The sequence below is a fragment of the Tinamus guttatus genome, unplaced genomic scaffold (assembly GCF_059628265.1).
Source record: "Tinamus guttatus ecotype Peru unplaced genomic scaffold, ASM5962826v1 Tinamus_guttatus_pri_ptg000150l, whole genome shotgun sequence".
Taxonomy (NCBI): domain Eukaryota; kingdom Metazoa; phylum Chordata; class Aves; order Tinamiformes; family Tinamidae; genus Tinamus; species Tinamus guttatus.
In genome coordinates, this window is record NW_028288684.1 from 17,414,359 (window position 1) to 17,426,733 (window position 12,375).

General features: G+C 42.4%; 1 protein-coding gene across 4 annotated transcripts in view; it reads right to left on the reverse strand.

The window, feature by feature from the left end:
* FAT3 (FAT atypical cadherin 3) overlaps positions 1 to 12,375 on the reverse strand; it is a 378,200-nt gene that overhangs the window by 290,543 nt on the left and 75,282 nt on the right. For all 4 annotated transcript variants that reach the window (XM_088522315.1, XM_088522316.1, XM_088522314.1 and 1 more), the window contains exon 2: positions 1,194 to 4,505. In XM_088522315.1, the coding sequence (XP_088378441.1) occupies positions 1,194 to 4,488 (3,295 nt within the window). In that variant the 5' untranslated portion in view covers positions 4,489 to 4,505. The remainder of the gene's footprint in view (positions 1 to 1,193; positions 4,506 to 12,375) is intronic.

Below are 12,375 nucleotides of genomic sequence, written 5' to 3' on the forward strand. Positions count from 1 at the left end.
AAATTAGAGCAGGCGCCCTCTTGACTTCTGACACTCACGTTTGATGTTTCTGGACACAAGGCTTCAAATGTCTCCTCTGAGCACAGCTGCGGCAGAGAGACTGTACACAAATAGAATAAAAATATTTCCAGTGCCTACACTCAAACAAACTCCACGGCTGTTTTCCATAACGTTCAGTTCAAAACGCTGACATTTGATTAAATAGTCTGAATTTGCCAAAGCATACATTTTAATTGCATTCTCTAATACCACTTTCTCAATTAAGCTTTTTCTAAAAAGACTTACAAAGTCAGCTTAAACCACAGTAAACCCAACACACTTCATATAATTTCTTAAGTTGTTGACTAATATTTTCTAATTTCCTCACTTCTTGTAGTACCACAGCTGCATTATTACCCCCAACAACTATCAGACACTTAAGCAGCCAGCTTGTAGACTGCTTTACTACTACAAGCCTCTATACTTGATATTTTCCATGTTTTGCAGTAGGATGGGGTAGTAGCAAAGTTAAACATCTTACAAATATTCCATCTGTTGACATTTTCTAATAAATCCTAATAATAATTTCTAATATTAATGTTCATAATACTACTGCCATCAAGCACTGACTTAATGCAGCTTTTTTATATTTATACCTTTATACACACATTTCCACACGGCTGTACAACACAGGCCAGAAGAAAGGCTGTTATACGAATGGCATATCACTTCAAACTATTAACTCCTATGAAAAATGATTCCTGCTGACAGTAAGAACAAGACCACAAATACGTTAAAGGACAGAATAATTCTTATTTCATGCTCCTTATTTACTGTCATTGGATTTAACATTGCATTCGAGGTCATGAGCATTATGGCACTCTGTGGAAGTGACCCAAGCAATTTACAACTATCAACAAATAACACAGTGGTTGGAATAGAGTCATTACATAAGTATCACTGCTTTTTAAATGGAGCCATCACATAGCTACTGAAAAGTAATGTGTATTATTTTACACCCCCAGTGTGATGAATGTAACCAGGTAATTAAATCATGTCACTGCAGTGCCTGAAAAAATTTATAATTTTCCTCTCTCCTGTTATGAGGAATTGAATTTCTTCCATTATGAGTAGAAAATAATGAAGCCTAAGCTTTACTTTTACGAGAAGCTCTATGAAGGGAGGAAAAAAAAAGAGTAAGAAAGAAGACTTACCAGTTTCTTCATCTATGCTAAATCTGCCCAGACCACTGCCATCCCTGATGGAATACTGGATCTCTCCATCCCTTCCCGAGTCTTCATCCCGAGCAACAACTTGCAAAACACTTGTACCAACGCGGGAGTTTTCCTTTACAGATCCAATGATTGCAAAGTCAGGAAAATAGGGCGTATAGAGGTTTTCGTTAACATCCACCACTTCAACTTCCACAAAAGAGACGGAGGAAAGAGACACGGGCCGCCCTTTGTCCTTGGCGCGCACGGTCAGGTTGTAGAACTGCTGCTTCTCGTAATCGAGCTCTTTGTTCAGGCGGATGGCGCCACTCGCTTTGTCTATCTCAAACCGCCCGTTGTAATCGTTCACTAGCGAGTAGCGGACTTGACCTCCCAAACCGAGGTCTGGATCGTGCGTTTCCAACCAAGCGATCACGGTGCCCACGGGAAGATCTTCGAGGACCTTCACGTTATAACTAGATGGTATAAAGGCTGGAGAACAATCATTGACATCATCTAAAAAAATCTTCAGAGGCACCACAGAGAACTGCTGATGGCCACTGTCCGCTTTGTCCCTTGCCTCGATCTTCAGCGTGTAGTTTGCTTTTGTTTCCCGGTCTAGCTGGTCGGCCACGTACACCAATCCCGTAGAACTGTTGATGGCAAATTGCTGAGTGTCCGTCAATACTGAGTAAGTCACTTCCCCATTGGATCCTAGATCTTTGTCTCTGGCTTCTACTTGAATAATCTCTGTACCAAGACTTGTGCTTTCTAAAATGTTAACTGAATAACTGTCCTGCAGAAAAACAGGCTTGTTATCATTTGCGTCCTCTACAGTTACAGTCAGCAGTCGCCATGCAGATTTCTGTGGATTTCCTAAATCATAAATTGTAATATTAAGGAGATAGAGATCTGTTTTTTCACGGTCTAAGGGCATAAGAACTTTAAGTATCCCTGTCTCCATGTCAATGTCAAAACAACTATCTGTATTACCATCAGAAATTGTATAGACTACCTTCCCATTAAAGCCTGAATCTGCATCATAGGCTTTTATCCTGAGGATTGTGGCACCAACAGGCAGATCCTCTGGAACGGCTACATCAGTAGGGAAGGATTTGTCAAAATGTGGTGCCTGCCTGTTCACCGAGTAAAGATCTAGAAAGCCGTCTTCCAAATTCAGCTTCACATTAGCTTTTGCCTTTTTGAGTAATTTTTCTGCTAGCTTCTGAGCAACTCTAGTCTCCCTACAGCTAAAGGTCTTTGAGGACACTTTTCCATGAACCACTGAAATATTAACAAACATAGCATCAGCAAAGTTCTCTCCATCAGTAGCTGTTATTTTAAGGCAAAAATTGTTGTTCTTTATGCCAGAATTGATTAGAGACTTTTTAAGCTGCAGGACACCAGAATCTGGATTTAAATAAAAAATTCCAAGTTCATTTCCAGAAATTATTTTGTACTTCACAAGCTCTAGCTCATCTATGTCTATTGCAGAAACCGCCGTGATGTGACCACCAACAGGAAAGTCAGATGAAATCACCCCCTGACACGCTACTTTCTCAAAGAGGGGTTTGTTATCATTGACATTGCCTATGTATATGGTCACGTTCACCTCGCTCTCATGGCGGTAGGGAGAACCCCAGTCGGAAGCCCTCACGATGAACCGGTAGCTTTCCGGTGAGGACTCAAAATCCAGTTCTTCAGATGTGGTGATAATACCCGTAAACTGGTTTATTGTAAATGGCAGTGAATTCAGACTGGCAATGCTGTATGTTATGTATCCGTTTTCTCCCCTATCTTTATCAACTGCTGAAATGGCCAAAACGCTAGAACCCACGGGGACACTTTCGTTGATGAACGAGCTGTATGAAGGCTGCTGGAACTCTGGAGTGTGGTCATTGGCATCTTCTAACCTGACAGTAACATGTGCTTTCAAATTGCTACCTTTGTTTATGGACACTTCTAATTCGTAGAGGTCCTTCTCAACGATTTTCAAAGAACGAGCAAGAGTAATAAGGCCTGTTTTAGGATTGATCTTAAAGCACTCAGCATCCTCACTAGGAGATAATCTGTATTCCACACCTTGTGGTTCAGGCATGAGCTTGACTACTGCAACCACCACACCAGGAGGTGAAAATTCATTGATGGAAACGTCATAGGCTTCCTTTTCAAACTTCACTGGGATGCTTTCTTTCTTGGGACTAGCAATGTGGACCAGTTTGACTGCAGAAAATTTCTGAGGAGATCCTTTGTCCTTTGCTTGGAGAGTCAGATTATAACCGTACGGAAAACTGTCCCAGTCAATAGGTTTTCTTTCTTTTATTTTGTATTCATTCATCCATTTGCCATCTTTAGTCAGAAAGAACTGTTCTAGTGGATCTCCAGCCACAATAGAAACAGATTCAATTTCTCCATTGGCTCCTTCATCTAGGTCATCAATGTTAACAACTGCATAGGTAGGCTCCTTGTCTGATGGGAAGGGAATATGGGTTACAACATTTATAGTTGGGGCGTGTTCATTTATACGTTCAATGTGAACATAAAGCTTAGCAGTACTGCTTACTCCATTGTTTCCGTAAAGTTTCATCCCACGGTCCACAGCCAAGATCTCGAGATCATATCTGTTTTTCTCATCATAGTTTAATCGGCCACTTAAGGAGATAACACCGCTCGTCGGATGGACTGAAAAGAGATCAACCTTGTTTTTGAAGTAGTAATAAAATTCACCATTGGACCCAATATCCGCATCTGTGGCGGTCACCTGTGCAATGCTAGTCCGTAAGGGAGTGCTTTCTGCTATTGTGACAGAGTACGTGGTTGGTGAAAACAGAGGTCTTAAGTCATTCATATCCAAAACCTGGATGTTCACTTTTGTCCATGCTTCCAAGTCCTCTCCTCGGACTGACCCTTTCACTATTAATAAATAGTTGTCCTGGATTTCTCTGTTCAATATAGCAGAATTCCCACCTTTAGTCCGTATTCTTAGGAAACAAAAGTCAGCAATGACGACTTCCTCAGCTTTAAAGAAGCCCTCTTCATCACCAGACACTATCCTGTACTTGATATCCCACGAAAGGTCAGCCAAGGTAATGCCCATTCTTGTTTGACTGTTGACGTAGGTCCTGGCTGCTGAATTTTCGTACACTGTGGCATTGTAAGTGGAATGTGTGAAGTGAAAGCCAAGCGGGATTGTCCCTTCAGCTATCTGGCAGATGGCAGCCAGAAGCTCGAAAATCAGAAGGACATGGCAGGACGGAGGTGGCCGTGTGCCTGACCAGCAGCCCATATTCACCTCCATCACATCATTCTTTCACCCTGCGACGGGAAGAGAAAAGAGAAACAGTTAATCAGGAGACAAAAACTGTACTAAGAACTATCATTTTTAAATCACTTATTCAACCGTAATTGTTTAATTATAAAAAACATATTCAGTAATAGTCTCTGCACATTTTATAAAACAGAAAAGGAGGACACTATACACACGTGTGTGCCTATATATGCGTGTCCATCTGCATGTGTATGCAGATGAAAGCACCAAATTTGTATTTTGTATTATATTTTTATGTCCGTGTTTTTTTAAAAAATATTAAAAAAAAAACTACAGGACTCTACCCACACCTATACATACACGCACACTAACCAAAATAATCATCATGTGAGAGTGGCAAAAAATAAAATCAAACACACATTACTGGATTAAGCTCACACAAGAGGATAAATCACACAGGAATTATTGTTTTTATTCATCAGTAGCTTCAGCTATGTTTTGACTTGTTAATTTTGGATTTTACTCAAAAATCCATTTTTAGTTCCAGTCTTTGGGAAGGAGATAGGATTACTGTTATGTGTGCAACACATTAATAGCCAAATATGATGAAGTTTTATATGAACAGTTGAGAAAGAACACATAATAAGTGAAATTCAAGCCATCAAGAAAAAGTGCATAACAAGCATTGGCCAGCCATAACCAGATACCTGCCCAAGAAATAAAATCAAGAATGATGCCTACTTAAAAAAAATTGCATATGCACATGCATATGCATACACACACAGACACACACAGATACAACAGAAGACAAAAAATATAAGGGAGAAAACAAAACTGCTTGACAAGTTCTCCAGTAAGTACTTGGAAAAAGGCCTAGTTGAGATTTTCTATGAGATTTAAATCTGCCCTGGAATAGATACTATATTGTATCTCTATATGTATATGATCACCCCTATCCACCAAATACACTGGGTAACAGAGAATCAATAAGGACAAATGCATTTTTTTCCATATCATTTGTTCTACAGAATTCGAAATCTCACCACACAAAAGGCAGAGGTCTTCTCCAACCTTCCAACTTACTGCCTGCCCGACCTGATACGGACTGGCCATTTTGACCAGCAGGTGCTTGGAAGTGCTCTGGTTTACACGGAGACAATTCCAGCTTGCACCAGGTTTCCACTTTGGCATCTCCAAGGAGAACCAGGCTATAAATTCAGCCCCATTGCCTGCAGCAAGTCCCGTCCCACACATGAGCCCACTCCTGTCACCAACTCAACTCACTAAGGACCTTCCACCCCGTGCAGAAAGACAACTATAAACAGAAGTATCTCAATATACAACTGATAACCAGCCACTTGAGATGGTTTGTAGTTCCTCCATACAGGCACCCGGAACATTCGCAGTGCCTTTCTCCAGGTACCTAAACGTGGAGGTTAAAAGGAGACAGAGCAAGCAAAGGGACCAGCCACAGAGGGCTAGAGATGATTCAGATGATGATAAATACTTTTTTTCCACTGCAAGGAAAGCGAAAGAGCCTGAGAAAACTGTGTAGATGCTTAAAGTTAGGGAGTGCGAATACCCTTCTTTGTTAGAGAGTACATTGACTGCTACGGGTGAAAATCATAAAAATCAATTTTAAAGGGCAATTATTAAAGGATCCTCTACGTACATACATTGTTCTAATCATCATGATGCTTGAAAAGGTAGTTTTCTCCAAGCTAGAATAGGAAAAGTTGTTATAAATTACAGGGGTTAATTTAGATTTCCAGCGTGATTTCAATACCCCTAGGAGATAACAGCATGCAAGTTTTGGAATATGAGTCACAGAATCACAGAACATGAATTCATATTATTTATGACTTCCAACATAGCTGAATGACTTTAAAGTAATAATGACAATCAATCTATTGCACTGATGATATAATGTTCACGAAAATACTTAACTTCCTGATCCCACAGTCAATATAGGATATTACTGAACCCATTAATCACCTTGATCAGTTCTCCCAAGTATTTGTTGAGATGCTTGTCTTTCAATACACTTATCTTCACATCTAACTCTTCCCCCACCCACACTTTGGTTCTTTTGTATTTTCTTCTGTGTTTCAAGAACTGAAAAAAAGGGAAATCTTTAAAAAGAAAATAAAAGCAGATGATATCATCTCCTGGACTCTCATACTCAAATAACCAGCAAATCCTCATAGAGCTACACATGGGGCTTTCTTGTCCTATTATGCCAATCTGACTGTTCTGTACATATCCTACAAGTCATATAAGTCAAACAAGCATTTTAACCTGCAGCTTATTGACAGAATATGCCAGTTTTCAAGCACGCTCTGGGTATGCAAGGGTCCTGTTGACTCAGATTGATCCCCGATTGATCCAAACAAGGAGGAAATTTTTCTACTGCACTTGGAAAGACTGTTTGGTTTTGTTTCCATTTCCCCCTACTGAAAGATGTGCATAGTGACAAACTATTTTTCCATACCACAACCAATCATGAGCTTAATCTAGCAGCATGCAAATCTCCAAGCCCCTTCTTTTCCTGGGGCTTTATGTTGGCCACGTAGAGCACGGCCGCCAAGAACCGCCTGGCGTGGGAGATGCTGCTTGGGCAAGCGCTGCACTGTACGTGGCCATGGACAGCTCAGCTCAGGGGAACTACAAACGCTAACGAGGCACCAACCAACGACCAAATTCAGCGGCTGGGCCTCTTCTGCAACACAGCATTTTCAGATACTCAACAGGCAAGAACCTGAGTTGCTGCCTGGGTCCCCAGGGCACATCAGCATCCGAGGAGGTGGATTTTTTCTGGTTGGTGATGGAGATTGATGCTGTGCTTCAGGTGAACCAGAGACTCTGTTTAATCACAGATCTGCAGCTTCTAGGGCTCTTTGGAGTAAGGAAAGGAACAGTATTATCCAAACAGTATTATGGCATTTGGCAACCTCATTCCTCTTGTCCTTGCCATAGCTCAGTCTGAGCTGGCTCCTCTCTGCCGTTCATGCTCTCCCCAGTGGTCATTACCAGCAAGTTTCCAGCTCTTCCACTATCTGAAGTCAGTTTTCCTATGAAATTCATCACTGCAAGTGAAAATTATATAAAACTTTACCTTCAGGTTAGCCATGCACAAGGTTACAGACTCTGCAGGGGCTAATAGACATCAAATTGGGTATTTGTGAAGCTATGTTATTAGGAGAAGTTAACGAAAACCTAATGAAAAAGCTGTGTATAACCCGGGCAATATAACATGACAAACTTAGGTTCCCTTACTATTTATCCATTTATTTTTAGAGAAAACCAGGGCCGACACCTAAGGACAAATACATTACTATAAACCCACTCATTTCAATAAATGAAGTCCATGAAGTTTTCATCGCTCAGTGAAATCAGGATCAATCCAGAAAAACTAAATTTAACCTAGGACCATCATATGTTATATGTATAACACATGTTATATACATAAACATGTGTGTATGCACATGCGTTTAAGTTATGTACACATGGACACATAAACACACCACTTTGTATATTTTTAAGCATACTTTCAAGGTTGGCCCTGGAAAAAGTGGACCTTCACATCAAGCAGCACTTTCAAACTTTGATTTTATTTCATGTGGCACATAACATTGTAACAAGCTGTGCCCTGAAGTTATTCATCTATCCATATATTTACGTGACCATCATCATTACATTATTTGAGAGTCCCAATGGATGCACTATTAAACTGCCACTTGGGCTGCCCAAGAATGTTTTATTCATTTACTGAATTCCTTTCTTCTGGCATATTTGCTTTTAAGAGCTCATAATACATACATACTTAACACACAGGAAATGTAATGTGATAGGTTACAGAAACAAAGTACAAAGCAACCCACCATAAATTACAGGGTACTTCTTTAAAGGCCCTTCTTGGGCCTTCTTGTCAAAAAAATGTTATGGTTTCAAGTGAGGAGAAAGATTGTGATGGCTTGTGTTTGATTTTTAAACGTACAGGCAGGAATCATTCAAAAAGAAAAAAAAGTCCCCTGATATTGCTTGACAAGGTTAGTCTGAAGAAAAGAAAAAGCTCTTTTACAAGAGCAGTGATTAAGAAACAAAACCTCCTTCCAACTACTCAGGAAGGCAGACAAGATGACTCAAAATAAGAGTTCAGCACCTTTCCACTCCAGCTCATATTAAATCCTCTGGGTCTTGAAGTGGGAAGAGAGGAATGGAGAAATAAAAAGGTGCATCACCATTCTTAATAGTCTTCAAAATGAACTTCAGCATCATGGAGAAATCTGTAATTTCACATTTAATTCTCTACTCCGCCACTTGTTCTTCACTCCTTTAACAAAGATTCCCTACACAGCCCAAAACTTGTAAAGCAGCTGCATGGACTTGTCGATTGCTGCTGCTCCTTACAGAAATAGTGAAAGGTAAGGGTAGAATTTCTTTCTCCTTCTTGGCTCTGGCAGCCTTCGGCCTGGGCTGCTTCCAAGCACAACACCCCACCAGACTGGGAACAGAGACTAAAGCTCCGAGAGCTGCCACGATCCCCACACAACAGAACTGGGGCTCCAATTCAACGTGCTGATACAAAACAAGTGCTATGTTCGAGTGCCACTCCTGAGGCCAATTCCTCTAATCCCAAAGACCTCCATGCCATGGAATGCTTGAAAAAGAAAACTTTATAAATTTATACCTCTTGGGTAAGCACTGAAAACATTAAACAAGTGCCAAAAGGAGTTTTACAAACGTAAATAATATATCAGGTAAAATTATTCAGCAGACGCAAGGAATAATCTTTTAGTCAGCCACAAAAGGGAAAAAGAAGAAAGTCTTCTCTATCTCTCTAAGTGCAATTACACCCTCTGAGCAAGGACCAGTTCCAGGCAATTGATGGGTAGAGTGTCTTGGGTGATGGCACCACCTATTACAGAATCACAGACTGGTTGAGGTTGGAAGGGGCCTCTAGAGATCATCTAGTCCAACTCCCTGCTCCAGCAGGGACACCCAGAGCACGGGGCACAGGGTGGCATCCAGGCGGGTTTGGAAGATCTCCAGAGAAGGAGACTCCACAACCTCTCTGGGCAGCCTGTGCCAGGGCTCTGTCACCCTCACAAGAAAGTAGTTCTTCCTCATATGGAGATGGAACTGCCTGTATTTCAACTTGTACCCATTACCCCTTGTCCTGTCACTGGCCACTACAGAGAAGAGTTTGGCCCCCGCCTCCCTACATTTACCCCCAAGGTATGTATACATATTAATCAGATCCCCTCTCAGCCTTCTTTTCTCCAGGCTAAACAGGCCCAGCTCGCTTAGTCTTTCCTCATAAGACAGATACTCCAGTCCCTTAATCATCCTCGTGGCTCTACGCTGGACCCTCTCTAGAAGTTCCACATCCCTCTTGTTCTGGGGAGCCCAGAACTGAACCCAATACTCCAGATGCGGCCTCACCAGAGCTGAGCAGAGGGGCAGGATCCCCTCCCTCGACCTGCTGGCAACGCTCCTCCTGATGCAGCCAGGATCCCATTGGCCTTCTTGGCCATGAGGGCACATTGCTGCCTCGTGGTGTCTAGAGTTATTCCTCCCCAGGTGCAGGACCCTGCACTTGTCCATGTCAAACCTCATGTGGTTCCTCTCTGCCCAACTCTCCATCCTGTCTAGGTCTCTCTGAATGGCAGCACAGCTCATTCGGGAGTGCTGGCCACTCCACCCAATTAAAACTATTAATTTCAATTAATTTATTTAACCTATTAAATTAGAAGTATTTAGGAATTTCTTCAACACCTTTAAAAGAGATTATATATATCCACACACACATAAATATGTCAATCTATGCTTCGACTTCTATCTTTACCAAAAGAACCCAGTACACCTTTTGTCTAAAGAGGCCTTGGGGCTTCAGTGGGAGAGAAAGTCTCCCAATTTCATCTGCCAAATTTTTGAGAGTTGAAGTACACATGTACCTAGGTTTCACCTGGCTTAAAGGCTTTTAAGTTGCAGTGCATTATCCCCTGGGAAGCTGAGAAACGCAGGGTGCCTGTTCACACACAACAAGAATAGTGACCACGTGGCGAGCAGAAACACTACATTTGAACCACAAGCCCTTTCTCAGGACAGCCGAAGGGTATCAGAATTCCCATTGAAAAGGTGCCTACTTAAATTCCATCAAATCACATTCTTTAAATTGGTATTTTTATATCGAAAAATGTATGCTTGATAATGTAAAGGCCCTTTTTAGGAGGCAGAAAAACATTTCTTTCATGTGCATATGAAGTCTAAATAGCATATAGCAAAGCACCTATCTACAGGAGGAGTAGCAGCTCTTGATTCTGTTGGGAGTGACCCCAGTTTTGCAAATAACTCCTTCCTATCACTCAAAAAATGGGAACATCTGCAATAGTCTGTCAGTTCTGCCGGCATCATCCCGACAGCAATCCTGCAAGCTTGTCGCCCAGCAAATCCATTTCCCTGAGCAGAGCCGCGTAGGCTCAGGGCGATCCCCCGGCAGCAACAGCAACCTGCACGCGCAGAATCCCTTGCATGGCTGGGTTACAGAAATCTGCATTTCAATGAAAAAGTGCAATGAGGATTAAGAAACATACTGGATTGTTCTGTAGCTGTCTCTTGCTTAGATCTTTAATGAAGCTGCACCAGTGACAGAGAGACCTCTTTCAGTTTGTCCTTGCTATGGCAAGAAGGAAATCAGAGCCTCATTGTCCTCTCCTGGAAGGCACCTCTTCCCCTGTGCACTGCCACAACTCATGGAAATTCCTATTTAAAGCACACGGACCCTACTGATGTAGGAGTGTAAACACCAAGACTTCTCTTTGAACAAAGCACTGCAATGGACTAAAGATAACCGTGATACTCTCCCCTCATTGCACATTAGTATCATGAGCAAGCTGGCAAATGAGGAGGAAAAAAGCGCATTAAAATGGCACCTCTTCTAGTGAGGCATCATCTTTGTCCTGCCCTTGAATTTAGCCCACGATTTACCCAGCTAGGAAAGGCTTCGGAACAAGTTACTGCTAGGAAAAGGAATATAAATTCAGAAGCAGAATTTCTGCCACACTGAAATGCCTGGAAAATGCAGGTTCAGCTCGAAGCAGGAGGCAGGAGAAAGTCTGACGGATGCCAAAAGAAGATTTACTCCCTGAGGGGACATATTCACGGGGCGGCCTGCTCCCTCATGAACCCCAATGTATATATTTACACTGAGATATGCTTATCCCCAGAAAAGCAGACGAAGGTGAAATGGCCATTTCTGCAGCGTAACCCTCTGCCACAGAGTGCAGCGCAAACTCCAGGCTCCTCTGCAGCTGCCCATCCTGCTGCTGCCCCACGCAATTCCACACGGCAGAAAGGCCGCTCAGCATGGAGCAAGCGTAATCCCAGGCTGTCCCTAGGAAGTGAAGATTTAGCCACCCAGCCATATGTTTTGAATAACTTTCTCTTGCTAGCAGGTGCCGGGGATTTTTCCATACGCCACTAATTTTCACTAAGGATCAGTTCATCAGCAAATGCTTCCAGTTGGGAGCAGGAGCCCAGAGGATCTGAGTTGCTGATGCTGAGGGGCTCTCAGCATCTCCCTTCCCCTGAGGATGAAACACAGCTTGGGAAAAGGGTAGGGAGGGGGAGAGAGGGAGGAATAATTTGCCACCATGTGAGATCTGTCAAAGGGAATTGCAGGGAGAAACCTTACAAGGGATTTGAGCTGGTCCCTTGGTGGTCCACCCCCACAGAAACAAAGAACGATACACGGGTTTCAGCCTTTGTGCATCCCCAGTGCCCCCAGGCTCCTGCTTCTTAATCACTGCAAAAAGGGAAAGCTTTGGGTCAGCTTCGAGATGAGCCAGTTATTTTCCTGGGGGCTCCCTGCTTCCTCATGGAGCATAGTCAAGGGTACTGCTTCTTGTTTATTTG